Source organism: Dryobates pubescens, chromosome 2, assembly GCF_014839835.1.
Source record: "Dryobates pubescens isolate bDryPub1 chromosome 2, bDryPub1.pri, whole genome shotgun sequence".
NCBI lineage: Eukaryota > Metazoa > Chordata > Aves > Piciformes > Picidae > Dryobates > Dryobates pubescens.
Window position 1 is genome coordinate 44,957,866 of NC_071613.1, and position 16,903 is coordinate 44,974,768.

At 40.5% G+C, this 16,903-nt stretch overlaps 1 protein-coding gene across 11 annotated transcripts in view; it reads left to right on the top strand.

Moving 5' to 3' along the window:
• Positions 1 to 16,903, top strand: part of KALRN (kalirin RhoGEF kinase) — a 548,250-nt gene that overhangs the window by 254,072 nt on the left and 277,275 nt on the right. For all 11 annotated transcript variants that reach the window (XM_054176436.1, XM_054176489.1, XM_054176457.1 and 8 more), the window contains 3 exons: positions 1,602 to 1,793; positions 9,979 to 10,110; positions 12,951 to 13,181. In XM_054176436.1, coding sequence (XP_054032411.1) covers positions 1,602 to 1,793; positions 9,979 to 10,110; positions 12,951 to 13,181 — 555 coding nt within the window. The remainder of the gene's footprint in view (positions 1 to 1,601; positions 1,794 to 9,978; positions 10,111 to 12,950; positions 13,182 to 16,903) is intronic.

Sequence of the window (16,903 nt, forward strand, 5' to 3'; positions counted from 1 at the left end):
CCAAGTCACAGCATCCTTTTTAGCATGCTTTAAACTTCAGAGCAATTTTGATTGGTTTCTCTAACTGTACTGAAAAACAAACAAACAAAACAAACCCAAAAACCAAACAACAAATTATTTCTTTAAAATTAATCTGATCATTTTGAGCCAAATATAGTTTTGTAAGAAAAGGATGTGTGATAGTGGAAAAAACCCAATAAACTATAAACTGGAGGCTGGGTATTGCTTTACATGTTTGTTATTTATGTGACAGATGTCACAGCCATGGGTCTACCAGGGAGAGCAGAGTGGCTCTAAGGGCTGTGGCCCACATCCTTCTTTCCTGTAGCACCTACAGGCATGATGAGAGTACTTCACAGTTGTATCCCACACACTTTGCAGACATGCTTTGCCCTGCTTCGCAGCTTAGTTTGAACCTGTGCCTGCTTTGGCAGCGCTCACTTGTTTCATGTTTGGATTGGCAAGTACCTTTCCACATTGTGCTCCCATTCACTATGGTCAGATCCTGCTTGAACAAACACTTCCACTTCTGATTTATTATTTGCCCATGAGTAATACTGCTAAAATCATCAGGACTGTGTCTGTCCTTGTGCATAAGGGTCTTGCAGATTCTACTCTCTGAAATTCCTAAAGGCCTTTAGAAATACTTCCACGAGACAAGAAAGCAGTGAATCAACATTAACAAAATGTCTCAAATTCTGAGATGTTCCAGAGGAAAGAAAAAGGAGAAGTGCTTACACCAAATGACATCCCAGAAATCTGCAAGACAGCTGTCATTTCTCTTTCAATGGGGGCATCTTTGCAAGACACTGTCATGGTGGCTATTTATTTTTAGGTTTATGTTCCTATGTAGAAGGGGGGTGTTGAAATGCAATTACGTTGCTCTCCACAATTCAGCTGAGAAAGAGCTATCCTTCCACTGCTTCAATGAAAACCACAATGGAAAATTCTTATGAAAAAATAAAAAATTACCCTTTTAGTAGGCTTTTAAAATCCTCCTAAATTCAGACTGCATTTAAATGATGTCTCTGCTGGAGAATAGCTTAAAGTAACCTGCAGAAAAGATAACATTTTAACTGAGGAATATAATTTAATAGACATTTCTATGGAAACTCTTATATGTCTATAGAATATCCTTATGAAGTCTTTTAAATTCTATAAGACTTTTCCATTTGTTGGCACTTGATGTCTACAAGAGATTGTCAGGGAATTCTCAAAGGACAGAAAGTAAACATTCTCTTACAAATACGTGGATTTAGCGTCCAGAAATACCAAGAATAAGACAGAAGTGATGAGTAGATCCTAACAGGAGAGTAAATAGCTAAAGTATGGCAAATTAGTTTTACATAAATAAATTCCAAGAGGAAGGGGGAGATAACACTGCTAGATAATGGCATAGTAGTGCAAAAAGATTCCTGAGGGACGTGTTTGTAGAGTGGAAGGTAGTATGCCTGCTATTCATGCATATTTAAGTGGGTAGTTGATTGCTCTCCTGAACTGCTCAGCTCTACTCCAACTGATGGTGTTTGAATGTGTAATGAAAGCAGAGGGTGGTCACAGTTCTTCCTTCTCTTTATTTATGCGTGCCTCTTAATTTTCAGAACGCCTATGTCAATATCAATCGGATCATGTCTGTAGCGTCCCGGCTTTCCGAAGCAGGCCATTATGCTTCCCAGCAAATTAAACAAATATCGAGCCAGCTGGATCAAGAATGGAAGAGTTTTGCTGCAGCTCTGGATGAGCGCAGCACCATCTTAGCCATGTCTGCTGTCTTTCACCAGAAGGCTGAACAGGTGAGCTGCCTTTGTGACTGTCAGAACAATCCACTGATGCTTTGATAATGGCTTTTGGCTTGCATGCGGCCAGGTTAAGAGCCTTGTTCTTGATGGATCAGTGTCTCAGAAAGAAATAGTGAGATTTTGCCCTCCCTCCCCCCAGTTGTCACATATTCCCTGAGTGGATAAGGAAACATATTTATGCTTTAGTGAGAAATAATCTGATCACAAGGGACATGCAGTGATGCAGTACCTGCCTTATTTCTACTGCCTAATATTTCACGAGTGCTGTGGATAAATTGAGGATTATTTTGGTAAGTAAAACAGTATATATCTGCAGCCTTATGTATATGTGGTATGTACTATGTGCACAGGAATATTTGCACATATGACGTATACCAGCAGACAGTTTCTAGGAGCCAAAGCACATTATGGCTGATGAAACTTATGGAATTCATTCCACCACCTACTCCTGCAGTGCTCTCCATAGCCCCAAACTTTGTTAGACCTCACTAAGTAAAGACCTCAGAGACTGTTAGGAACGTGCAAGAAAGTTTTCCATGTCCCTAAACTGTGATTCGTGTCTGTAACAGCTACCAGAATTGGTCCGTAATTTCAGAGCTACAAAAGATTTGAAATATGTCAGTGAAGAAACCTTCTCTTTTTTACACCTAACCAGGTCCACTTAATGGTGATAGTTCAACTTTGATTGCATGTGGATTACATTCATTTTCCAGCGACAAGCACTGCTGTGGGGCTGTCTCCAGTATTGTTGTGTGGTTGTTTTTCCAAGTAGTTAATATCAAAGCTATTAAGTGGGTGTGCTTGATGTTTACAAAATGACCCATACTTCAAGTGTCTGAAGAAGAAGTATGACTGATAAGCCAGAAACTGTGCTCATAAACTAGAATATATGTATAGAAAAATTTAGCTCAAAGAAGAAAGATTTTTTTCTTTCCTCTTTGTTTCTGACTGTAGAATTATAGCAGATTTTTCTTTACTTTGTGTTTCCTATTGACAATAGGCCACAGCATAGAGCAATTACTCACCCTGCTGGGCACTTACTCATGTAAGCACACTCAGTGGCTGTAATGGGACTGATACACTAATAACATGCCCAGCACAAGTACGTTCATCTCTGTACAATGGGCACTACAGTGTTTAAGTCTAGTCTTCACATTAAATAGTTTCAATCATCTCATCTTTACAAAGAAAAATAGAAAAATATTATCCAGTCTATGATCACAAAGAGAATGTTTAAGGTTTATTAATGAATTTGTTCTTTCTGGTTTGGCTTGGTTGGTGATTGGGTTTTGGGTCAGTTTGCTTCTTTTTTATTTGTGAGCAGCCACCTATTTCTCTGAAGCATCAGTCTTGTTCACAATTTTTGAGGAGGTGCTGAGCTATTGTACAGCATGAAAAGCAATAAACCAGAAAGCTGTATTGAACTACCTGTCAAGCTAGAGTTTTGGGTTTTTTTTTCCCCTACCTTTTAAACACTGTCAAAGTGGGTATTTTGCCTCAGCCTTAACTTGGAAAACAGCTACCCTAATGTGACTTTCAAAAGTTTGGATCCTTTTCCTTTATGGTCATATTGATGGGTCTGTAAAACTCAGTCTTGCCTTGGCAGGACTGCAGTTTGTGCTGCCGGACAGAAGCCAGGCTCTCATTACTAAGGAGATAGGAGAATATGCTAATTGTGAACAGCAGTTGCTCCTCACTTGCAATAAGAGACAATGCAGTAGAAGATAAGTGCTGGTGTGAAGGCTGGGAGCTCAGACAGCTGCAAAAAAAAGAAATGTGGAAGTCAATGTGTCCGTTAACCAAGGACTATAATTTCAGCCTTGCTTTAGTAACTCTACTAGGATTAAACCAATGGCTTGAATGCAAATAATTTCATCATCTGACCTCTCTATACTATAAAAGGTGAGGCCTTTGGGATTTGGTCTATAACTCAGTCTTTTTTCTATCATTCATTCCAAATGTGACTGTATTGTTTGGCATCATCCAGGGTAGTTTTTTTTTTAACTCAAATCAGAGCTTCATTATTTTGCAATAAATAAGGCTTATATCTCTGAGGCAAAGGGGTAGATAAACCCACTATTTCATCTGTCACAGATCAAATCTCTTTTCAATCCCCTTTTTCTGTTACTAAAGGCAGTCTTCTTGTGGATCTAGCCATTTCTCCCACAGTGCACCCCTGCTTCCCTCATACTGATTTGATCTGCAGGTTGTCTTTCCTTCTGCACTGCAATAAAATGCTGCAGTTTCTTTGTTCATTCCTTCCTATTGATTGAAGTTTTGTGATGCCAACAGGAAGCAAGTCTATTAAGACCATAATCTTTCAGCCTTTGACACACCCCAGCCTGCAAGGAAGTTGTTGGCTTGGGACAGAGATTTATGAAAAACTCTAGGATCTCTGTAACATGCAAGCTGAGCAGGAAGCTGGTTGTTTTTCAAGGTCTCTTCCTAAAGACCCCACACAGAAAACAGCACAGAATACAATTTTTCTGGCTTGGAAGGATGAAAGGCTGAGTCAACCCTGCTGGGAATTGAACCTCACATCTGTCTTCACGTGCCTAAGAATCACATTGCTTTCCTGGCACTTATTGCAGATACATGTGGCATGTTGAATGGAACTCAGCTAAATGAGTTCCTGGATCAAAGCTGCTTTTTTTTTCTTTGCTTTCTTGCTTATTCTTTTTTTTTTTTCCTTTTTGGTTTTGTGTGTGTTTGTGTGCAGACATGAGTCTTCCTTATTTTTTTTAAACATAATTTCTACATATTAGACCATCATCAATCAATTAGCAAAGAAAAGGAAGGAAAGAAAGAAAGAAAGAAAAGACAAGTCTTGCCAACTTAGCCTCCAGTCAGGCTTTCTTCAGCATGTTTTCGATCAAAACCAATAAACTAAACTCCAAAATACCATTACAAGCAGGTCAAGGTACAGCTCGGGATGTTCAGTGGAAGTGTTTCTCAAATGTCTCTTAATTTCACCTGCTCCAAATCTCTTGAGTTTTTCATGTTCAGGTTTGGTGGTTTTTTGTTTGCTTGTTTGTTTGTTTGGGGGGTTTGGTTTTGGTCTTGTTTGTTGTTTCTCTTTTTTTCACCTTTCTGTTTCCTCACATGCCCACCCCTTTTCTTTCTCATGCTAGCATGGAGATATACTCTAGTGATATAGATACTCTAGTGCAAAAGAGAATCTGCTTCTGTATCTCTAGGTATGTCTGAGGCTGTTTCAAAGCTGCAAGAGAACATCGGAGAGCGTGCCTTATCTCACTGTGATTTCAAAAGAGCTGTGCTGATTTATACCAGATGAGATTCTGACCCACTAACTGTCAGATGGGGGAATCAGACATACCAAGTGTCCTCCCTTTCTTGGATGTAATCTCTGAAAGTGTGCTAAAGTATTCATAAGATGCTGTACAGACTTTGTCAGAACAAACAATAAATGTCTTCAATCAGTCAAGAGATCTCAACCAATTAATTCTGGGTCAGAGCCTACCCTCAGAAACGCACAAACAGAATCACTGTCTAAGGCAGTAGGTGTTAGGTGCACACAGTAAACATTTATGATGAAGCTATGAAGACTGATTCTTGACCATTTGTTTCATGTTACCTTACTCCCTACCAGGAAGAGTACTATTGTTTTCATCACTGCCCGGATCTCCCTAAGCACATCTTAAACTCCCCTATTTGAGGAAAGGAAATTAAAAAAAGAGAGGAAAATTAAAAAGGAGAAGAAGAATTTGAGGAAAGGCAGGATAGGAAAAGCCAGTTGATATCTGTGAGATGAAGGGATAAAACCAAGATAGGGAAATTCCAGAAACAACAATACACAATTCAGTACATCAAGAGATGTTGTAGGTTACTGAGGAAAACAGTTTCATGTCGTTCTTCCCATCTTTCCCCACAGATATTCTGGACAACAAAAGCATGCATGAGTTTGACTGTAATCTCTCTGGGGCCTAGGGCAACCACCCTGGTTATGCCACAGCTTCCACATAGAGGCCTAACATTCTGTAAGCAAGGATTGTGCAAAAAAAAAAAAAAAAAGTGGAGAAATACAGACTAAAAAATGTCTGAACTGTGTTTTGGAGCAACCAGCATGGCAGTCCCTGAGGAAAGGTAGTAAAAAGTGGTCTGAAAATGTGTTATTAACTGACCTAATACAGACTTTGCAGCTTAGGTGAATAGGTTGTGAGTCAGGAGTAAGTGTGGCTCATTACTTTAAAGTTACATTTGGATTAGATCAGAGGCATGAAGGTACCTTAAGAATTTATTTATTTTTTTTTTAGGGTCAGTTTTTCTTAATCTTTCTTGAAGTCTTGAAAAAAATGGACAATTATTGGAGCCTGTCATTTCAAATTGTATTTAAGTAGCTTTTATGTTCCAAAGGGAAGCTATTTTAGTCTGTGGGCTAACTAGAAATGTAAGCAGTTAATTTAAATGATACTGACTTTTCGTGGACAGTAACAGCTCCTGTTCCAGCCTCACAGTTAGCAATTTACAGTTTTCAATGCATCTTCTTTCAACTCAGTCAAAGGGTGATTTTTGTGATATGAACATATTTCTAGCATGAAGGGTTACATTAGTTGGAACTAGCATCTTGGTGGTGTGTGTAATTAGAACGTGAGAAGAAATGCAGGATGGTGTTTCACAGAAGCCCCTCCTAGGTTAGTGTGATGTCTGAGGTTCTACATAGCCCTTAATGATTGAAGGGCTTCGGTTTTCAGTGGCTGGAACTCTAAAAATCAAGCTTACTGACTTGTGGAGGGTTTTAGGGTCTTGTTTTGACTCTACATCACTGTTTTAATGTGGCTTTCACTCTGTTGAAGACTTCATTTCAAGTTTGATTTGTCCAATTCATACAAATCTGTCAAAAAGGAGGCTATCAGCTTAAACTGATAGCTTTGCTTCTACAAGCAACTTGCACTCAAAATTTTCTCTGTAACTTTCTTGCTGAGCCTAATTTTGTACTTAAAAGGCAAACAACAAAGGGAATGTTGTAGACAGGCAGAGGTTGGTCTCTTCTCCCAGGCAACCAGCACCAGAACAAGAGGACACAGTCTCAGGCTGTACCAGGGGAGGTTTAGGCTGGAGGGTAGGAGGAAGTTCTACACAGAGAGAGTGATTGCCCATTGGAATGGGATGCCTGAGGAGGTGGTGGAGTCACCATCACTGGAGGTGTTCAGGAGGAGACTTGACAGGGTGCTTGGTTGCATGGTTTAGTTGATTAGGTGGTGTTGGATGATAGGTTGGACATGATGACCTTGAGAGTGTCTTCCAACCTGGTTTATTCTATTCTTCTATTCTAATTTAATAAAGGTTTTTGTGTCTGCCTTAGTATGTATTAGCAATCAACATAGCTAGCTGCTTTTTTTCGTTCAAAATCAGTAGCCCAGTGGTATGAACTAACACTTTGCAAAAATCCTTAAAAGCAACCTTTGCTCTCCCCACATGAATTTACCAACACACAACAAAGACCACTATGCACTGTTTTGGTGTCAGAGTAAACCACTGACAGGCTGCATTACTGGAAACACACGATGATAACTGCTCCTGCTAGTGGTAGAAGTTACTGACGTAGTTGTTGATACATATAGAATACATACATACATACATAGAATAAACCAGGTTGGAAGAGACCTTCAAGATCATAGCATCCAACCCATCAACCAATCCAACACCACCCAAACATCTAACCCACGGCACCAAGCACCCCATCAAGTCTCCTCCTGAAAACCTCCAGTGATGGCGACTCCACCACCTCCCCAGGCAGCCCATTCCAATGGGCAATCACTCTTTCTGTATAGAACTTTTTCCTAACATCCAGCCTGAACCTCCCCTGGCGCAGCCTGAGACTGTGTCCTCTTGTCCTGGTACTGGCCGCCTGGGAGAAGAGGCCAACATCCGTCTGTCTACAACCTCCCTTCAGGTAGTTGTAGAGAGCAATAAGGTCACCCCTGAGTCTCCTCTTCTCCAGGCTAAGCAACCCCAGCTCCCTCAGTCTCTCCTCATAGTGCTTATGCTCCAAACCCCTCACCAACCTTGTTGCTCTTCTCTGGACTCGTTCCAGCAAGTCAACATCCTTCCTAAACTGAGGGGCCCAGAACTGGACACAGTACTCGAGGTGTGGCCTAACCAGTGCAGTGTACAGGGGCAGAATGACCTCCCTGCTCCTGCTGGCCACACTGTTCCTGATGCAGGCCAGGATGCCATTGGCCCTCTTAGCTGCCTGGGCACACTGCAGGCTCATGTTCAGTCTACCATCAACCAGCACCTCAAGGTGATATGACATTGTCTGTAAAGAACAGACATACAAAAGAAAGATAGATGAGAGCCCATAAGGTGGGAATGTGGTTATGTTGGATCTTCTTGAGACTTCTCCCACCTATTGTGCAAATCACAATCTGGAGCCACAGCAATATATGAGTAATGTAACTGTAAGAGCTTGTACTACAATTGATAGAATTCATCAGTTTTGATAAGAGCCATAACCATTTGATTCCAGGAGCACTGGTTTATAAGATACAAAGATCTTTTGGTCACTGTTTCAACCAAGAGGTCTGTGTAACAGCCCCAAAAGGGACTGATCTCAACTTCGTGCTCTTAAAACAGCATAGGAAATTATGTGAATTCCACTACCTTGGCAAAAGAATATTCAAGGGTGTTTGGGGATTTCATCTTCAACAGATTGGGAGTCAAACCCACACAAGAGAATCTGATGTCCTTGTCTCCAATCTTCTAGAGTGCAGAGTTTTCACTGGCAGAGTTGCGCTTTGTAGACATGAACATTTAGGAATTCATCTTTGTCACTGAATCTTTGTTCACTGGAAAGTGTTTACAATGCAAATAGTTCATAGCCTTGATTACATAGCAGCATGGTGAATAGCTTTCCACTGTTAATAAAAGAGGATGCTGATGTCAGAGCCAAAGCTGAACTGAAATTCTTTGCTTTGGATCTCCCAACCCTTCCTGCTGTGAGTGAGTTCTTTACTAACAAGCCACAGGTGAAAACTTCAGATGTGGATACAGCTGTGATCCTGGGGTGGCTTTTTGGCCTTCCATTCACCCTACAGGGCACTGCATCTGTTGTATAATTAGCTGTTCTTTCTCACAAATAGTTCCCAAGTATGGCAGGGTGGTTTAACAGAAAGATGGAAGAAGAGAAAATACCAGTGAAAAGTAATGAGGTGGAATTAGGCATTCAGTATGGGCAAAATATGAACATGTGAGCTGTGTCATTGAAGTAAACCCTGCCTAAAGGGAAAGCAAGATGGAAAACTTAAAGACTACATTTCTCTTTTCTTTTGCAGAACAGGCAGCACCCAGGAGAGCTTCCCAGTTTGTTCTGCCAAAGTGTATCAGCGCTGCTCAGGAGGCCTTTAGGAGTGGAAAAAATATTTTTTTCCCATTCTTTTGCTCCCCGAAGCCATTCAGTTTCTGGCTGTCCGTTAAGGCTTCCCACCATGGTGCTAAACCATATCAGTTGCAGTGGCAATGATTTTTTTCCCCCGTTCTGTGGATGTCTGCTCACCATGAACTGGGCAGAGACCAGCAGCTCATTTTGCATTGGCTGCTTAGCAGCTGTCAGATGGTAATGGTATCTGATAACTGCTAACCCTAGCCAGAATCAAATGCGTGACCCAGAGGTTTAAGGCCTTGCTATTCTAGCAGCAATCCATCCCACTGAGCTGGCCCTGGGTTGCTTTCAGTGAAATGAATGTCAGTGTTGGCTTTAATGGGAGTTTTCTATTGCCCAAATTAGCAGTTTCAATGATGGGTAAGCCACTGAGGGAAGATTGATATGGAGGGCAATGCTGAATACTGCTGGAGCTGTGACTGTGTCCTTTTGTGCCTCATGACAACGTTTCTTTCTAAACATATTGCAGCCTCCCTTTTTGGAATGCAATATGGTAGCCTCTCTGCTTGGCATGCAAAGACACTTAGCATGGGTTTTTCATGAGCCTGGTTAAAGGACCATTTGTTTTTAATCCAAAAGAAACAGAAAACATTCATTTAGATCTAAGTGTTCTTCAGTTACTGAGGGGTGACCTGAATGTGTTGCTCCAGAATGCCCAGCAGGACTCTTTTATAACTGTTATGTTTTCTGCAGTTATCTGTTGCATTCTACATAGTTTTCTAATGGTGATGAGATGTTCTGTGTCACTCTTGTTCATTGTTTCTGGAATTATTTCAGTTTCTTTCAGGTGTGGATGCCTGGTGCAAAATGTGCAGCGAAGGAGGCCTCCCCTCAGAAATGCAAGACCTGGAACTGGCCATCCATCATCATCAGACCCTGTATGAACAAGTAACACAGGCCTACACAGAGGTATGTGTTTCCCAGGGAAAAAAATATTTGAGTATCTGTTAAGTGATAGCAGATATTTGACTGCATTTAGGAGTTTAGCTTTTCTAGATGAAATAGGTTTGAAGAGGTCTGGTTTGTGGCACAAAGTGTCCAGGAAAATTGTCCTCAATGAAATATGTTTGTCACATCGTATTTGCAATGACATAGCTCTTACTGGTAAACTTTTGAAACTTTAATGTTAATGCTGATTCTGCCATGCTTCCTATCAATCTAAGGACTATAATAAAAGCATTGTAACCCCAGCCAGGGACAGATTCAGACCAACTGTAAGACCAAAGACCAGGAAGAGGAACAGTGAATCCGCACAGTGAATTCAGTGAGGTTAGCCAGCAGAAAGGATGAGTTTCTGGTTAATAAGCTGCTCACAAGTGTGTGTATAGCCCTCATTTCCTGTTTCCAGTGATTAAGTTGTTGCTGATCACCTTCCCACATATGATACAGGGTGTAATAAGCTTTGTCTCCTTCGTTGTCTAGAAGTTTCTTCTTTCTGTCTAGCAGCTATTGCCACCTCCATAATGTTGCCAAGGTAACACCTGTGCCTCAGTGTTTCTTCCTAAAATCTTCCATCATATCACCACTATCTACTGCTGTTGGGAAGTACAGTCATTCCCTCTGTGACCCCAGAAGGCTTCAGCATGTGCAAACTCTTCCAGCTGGTCTTCAGCAGCAACTGAACTTGAGTATGGACAGCTACTCCCTATGGACTCTCCAGTTATGTCCTAATCTACTTCCAAATTGCCCTGAATATTTCAAAAATCTCCAAGGATCTGCCTAAGCCACCTAATAGCCATAAATATGATGAGACTTGACTCCCCCTTTTGCCAATATGCATCTCAAAGCCTCCCTTGATTTCTCTGAAAATGCACCAGATACACACTGCTGCAACAGACTGGGGTGTAGCATGTTGTGCCAAAAGATACAGGTTTGGGTATTAAAGGATATTTGCTACATTTGAGCAAGCAGCATATAATACAGAAATAAATCAGACCTGGAAAGCCTTGAGATGTGTTCTAACATTGGCTGATAATGTTCAAAATTGAAATGGGATGGAAAACTTTCATTATGCCATTCTCTGGCAAGATTGGTGATTGTGATTGTGTAGAAATAAAAACACTTTTCAGAAAAATCTCATTTTCCCTGCAATTTGTTTCAGTGGGAAAAGAGAATAGAATAGAATAGAATAGAGTAGAGTAGAGTAGAGTAGAATAGAGTAGAATAGAATAGAATAGAATAGAATAGAATAGAATAGAATAGAATAGACCAGGAAGAGACCTTCAAGATCATCATGTCCAACCCATCATCCAACACCACCTAATCAACTAAACCATGAAACCAAGCACCCTATCAAGCCTCCTCCTAAACACCTCCAGTGATGGCGACTCCACCACCTCCCCAGGCAGCCCATTCCAATGGCCAATCACTCTCTCTATGAAGAATTTCTTCCTAACCTCCAGCCTAAACCTCCCCTGGCACAGCTTGAGACTGTGTCCTCTTGTTTTGGTGCTGGTTGCCTGGGAGAAGAGACCAGCCCCCGCCTGTCTACAACCTCCCTTCAGGTAGTTGTAGAGAGCAATAAGGTCTCCCCTGAGCCTCCTCTTCTCCAGGCTAAGCAACCCCAGCTCCCTCAGCCTCTCCCCATCAGGCTTGTGCTCCAAACTCATCACCAGCCTTGTTGCCCTTCTCTGGACATGCTCCAGCAAGTCAACATCCTTCCTAAACTGAGGGGCCCAAAACTGAACACAGGACTCAAGGTGTGGCCTAACCAGTGTGGTGCACAGGGGGAGAATGACCTCCCTGCTCCTGCTAGTCACAGTGGGCTGGGAAGAGGAGAGGGATTTGGGATTCTGATGGTGTCCTCATTTACCATGTCTGTTGAGCAAATTAGTTTCACTTTGCAGTCTACAAGTGAAAAATAAATTTAAAAGTCATTGTGAGAGGATCAGTGCATGCACATATTTCTTAATATGTTTAAGGGGTTTTTATGGTTTTATTTTTCATTTTGCCCCTGCAATATGAAAATTCTTCAGGAATGTTCCAAGAAAAAGAAATCTGGCATTAAAAAATCTGGTATTCTTTTTTTTTTCTTTTCATAATGTCCAAATGCCTTTGCATCTGCCAATGTATTTTAATATGTTCCAAAATGGTTACACATGTGCAGAGGGCTTTGCATTTGCCAGCAAGCTTTGTAGCCCATTGAAAATGGAGACTATGGGTCCCTCTGAGCTGCTCCTCAGGAAGAAAACAATCACTATCATATGCTGGTTTATTTTTTTCACTTTCACTGAATGAAACACAGAATCTGAATGCCATACTTCTCCTTGTATATACATCCTGAGTAATCCTATAAAGAAAGGACTCTCCCTTATCATACAGAATACGAATGACTCTGCCATCTGTGGTTTTCTTAAATTGCCACCTCCTCACAAAAATAGGCCTGATATTGCAAATGCCACCTGTCATCAACTGGTATATGTCAAGAATTTCAGTGCCCAAGTGTCAGAATGGAATATATTCTTGGGGTCTCTCTATGTATGTGGTCCCAGCAGTGCAGTATCTGTGCTCCTGCTGGGTGACACAGCAGGCCCACTAGGAAGTGAAGGCAAGTGCTGAATATGTAAGAATTAAGTCAAAAATGGATGTTACAAGGCCTTTCTTCCTTTTCTTCTTATTTTTTTTTTTTCCCTTTTCTAACTGAAATAAGGAAAACACAGAGCATTGGAAAGAATCTGCTTGATTGTACTCTATCAGCTACTGGATGTTCAAGTATCAGTGCAGTAAAGTAAATCTATTTCTTCACTCAGGTAAGCCAGGATGGAAAAGCCTTACTGGATGTCCTACAACGTCCCTTGAGTCCTGGGAATTCTGAATCTCTCACTGCCACTGCAAACTACTCCAAAGCTGTTCACCAGGTGCTGGATGTGGTCCACGAGGTCCTACATCACCAGCGGCGCTTAGAGAGCATCTGGCAGCACAGAAAGGTCCGACTACATCAAAGGCTGCAGCTCTGTGTTTTCCAGCAGGACGTTCAACAGGTAACATTGTGAAGATTTTCTGATGATTCATCTAGAGGATGTTGCCTTGGTAAAGATTTCACACACAGCCCTATCTGTGCTAGAAATACCCTAAAATCCTAAGGCACCTTTCAGTATCTCTCAGTTTCTTGTTGGAATCATCAGTTAATGCAGTGATTATTGATCAGTCCTTTCTCCACAAGAATGTGGCACTATTTTCAGTGGTTACATTTTCACAAGTGCGCATTTAGCTGCAAGTACTCTATTGTTCTTGAGAAAGTGATATTTAATATAGAAAAGAGTGCAAAAATGAATTGAGCTGTGGTGGGTTTCAAGTTGGAAACATGTGGTGGAAACATTACAGATACAGACCTCTTTGCATTGGTGGATAGGTGATCTTTACATTATTACCACTTATGGACTCCACCTAACAGTGATGAGTTTTCTGGCTCAGATGACCTGTGCACCCCTATGTTGAGAGCCCACCTCACACAGATACATTTTATATGCTATAGGCTCACCACTGAGAACTTAAGGTCCAGGTGAATAACTTTTCTCTCCCAAAGGAATGCATCTGAATACCAGCACAACAGCATAACTGACAGTAAGTATGAGGATGCCATGTTTCTAGCTGCCAGGTATGCAAACACAATCAACAGATGTTACAAGGCTCTGCTCATTCAGGATGGTGTAGTTTGTTTAAGGGGCCCATTACAGCCTAAAGCAGATGTTGGTAGCAATATGGTTCTTGCTTTAAATGAAGAGGCTGAATGCTCTAATCACATTTATGAAGCATTCTAATATCCCCAGGGTTATTTATGTCACTGCTTTCCACCAAGTGAAAAATGAGGTGAAGAGGGAAAGACAGAGCTGTCACATGCAAAATAGACATTAAGCAGCAAAGAAAAGAGACAGGCAAATTTTAGTCAGCACACAAATTTGTGGTCCTGTTAGTGTCATAGCTGTAGTGCCCCAGCTCAGACAGAACTGCAGCTGTAGATATCCTTTGCAAAGATGTACAGCCATTTCTTTGGAAGTCTTGAAAAGTTTACCAGAATTTCTACCTGCTGAGTATTTCCTATAAAACCACACAAGTATTCATGCCATGTACATAACTAAAACTGGAACTGAATGTCATAGATGCTTAAATTAAGCAGCTTCACTTTTGCTCTGCATCAGTAAACTCTCTGCACGTTAATAAAATGCATAAGCTATATATTGAATAGACCTTGTATTTGGAACTCTGAATAGTCTTTGTAAACTCTATGCAGTTAATGCCATTTGGGGTTAAAATCTCAAAATCAAGGGTTATAAATTCTAAAGCTGTTATGCTTTTTCCAAATTCCAAATACAAGTCCATATTATCCTAGGTTTTCTTTATCCTGCAGGGAGATTTGCACTTTTGTTCAATCTTTCCAACCCCAAACTTTTTCTCTTACATCCTCTGAAATGAACAGAAGTGCTTATGAGGTTCATTCATAGAACCCATTCAGACTTCCCACATATGCAAGGCAATGAGGCTGTGTCACTGGTTTTCAAAAAGAGTAGGTCTTTTCTATGTACTGCAACTCTTGGTGAGAGGAAAAGAAACAAGTAGTAAGAGTCCCTGGAGCACAATGACTTTAGAGAGCATTATTCTGTGTGAGTTCTTTTGGCAGCAATCTTTCAATATTTTTCTCTTAATGGGTATTTATTATCTGGAAAGCAACAACTTAATGACAGACATGTTTCTATCCTAGCATACATTTACTGAAGGCATCTCTTTGTCCTCCTTAGAAAGTAGAGAGGAAGGGATGAATCATTCTGTTCACTAAACATCTGTACTATTCAAGATAAATGCTTTGTAACTCATAAATGAAATTATCAGCTAAACAGAAATATGCAGTGCAGATTCCATGAGGAGGAGAGAGATATCTGAATATGTTGATGGGGTGGCTTTTTTGAAAATGATCATCTTCTATAGATCTGTCATGCAATTCCTGTTATACTTATTTTCTTAAATGCTCATCAGTTGGCAAGGGAAACTGTCTACCTGCACGTTGTCACTATTCATAAGTAACACTTAAATGCAATAATTCATTGCCTTGTCAAAATTTAATAGCCTTTAACTGAGTTGTTTCTGGTTCAAGTCTAAAAAGAAAAGATGTGAGAGAGCAAATCCTGACAGGAAAGCCTTGAGTTTGTTAGACTTTGCTGTCTTCTAGACAAGTAATGATACTTTGTAGTTTCTCTAAGGAAGATGCTCCTCTTCCCCTTCCACCCAGCTCCAAAATAAGCATGTTTTCTCAGATGCAGTTTTCGCTGTCAGAGTGTCCCATGGCTTATCCTCTCCAGCTGTTGACCAGTGCAGTAAAAAGTCTGTTGAAAGACGATCTCCATGTCAGAACTTGTGCTCCATCACTTGTTCATCAGTACCTTCCTGTTCATGTCAGCTGTTCTGTATCAAATTTCTATTAAAAGGAGATGTGAACAGGGACAGGTTTTATTGTGTTGCATGTTCTTATGAAGACTCCAGGGTTATGTTGCATCCTCTCAGTCTGCCATTAACAACATTAATAGATTTTGGTAAAGGCACTTCTTCAAGAAGAGATCCATTCACATGAATCTTGAGAGATCAATAATTGTTCACCTAACTACTCTAATTATTCTTGCCAGAGGGATCAATATCAAGTGTTGAAGGAGAGGGCTTGCAAAACTGGTTAGCTGGATGAAGGCTTTATGCAGGTCAAGTGTGTGCCTTTGGGACTGTATTTAAGGGTTAAGATGTGGTAAACAGGGCTTTTTCATAGCATTCCTGGTGTATTTTGCAGTGTTTTCAAGGCCCTACTACATGCTCTGTGCATTACTGGCAGGTTAGGGCTACGTTCTCAAATAGTTTCACACTGTCAAGAAAATCAATTTGATTGTATCTGGGTTTCAGTTTGAACTTCACAAAACCTGAAAACATGGAAAATGATGGATTAAAAAAACCCCAAAAGTAATTTCTATTTTGAGATAGAAAGTCAGGCATCCTCACAGCCATGTCATAACCAGTATATAAGTTGTGCTGTATGGAAGTTGAAACACTTGTGAATTTTGAAGTTGCAATATTAAAGTAAGAAACACTATGCTATGAAATGCCAGTAGAAATAATCATTATCACACACCATCAACAAGATTATTTGCTATTACATCTATGTATTAATACAATTACATCAATTTGCATGTGTGAAGCAAGTTAAATAATGGTGTGCTAAGGACAATGAGTTATGAATATATCGCATTTTAAAGGAGGAAAGAAAATAAATGGCATGAAACTGCATTTGCAGCCTTCACAGGAAATAATGAAGCACCACTCACACAAAAGGGTTAGCAGTTAAGACAATTTGTGAGCTGTTAGGAGGCTCTGTGCAGGAAGGAACTGACAAGGAGTTCTTTTAACACCAAAAATATTTAAGACCATTATAAAAATGTTGGGTTGCTGAGTGTGTAAAATACTTCATTGCTTCAGTTGTTTTTTCAAAGTGCTCTATCATTTCAGATAGGGCAGAGATGTGCTGTTTGATTGTTTTAGAGTACAGCTGTAGGAGGAGGTGCTGAAATTCTGTCCTGCAAGGGAGTTAAAAACATCCCTTTGGTATTCATACCGATATTCTGTAATTGTTACAGACACTTCAGCTCATTTTTGGGTAGCTTTTCCTTTTTGCCCCTCAGCTCTGGGTCTTCCTCATCTGCAAACTGTTTAACAGGAAATTAACTACATT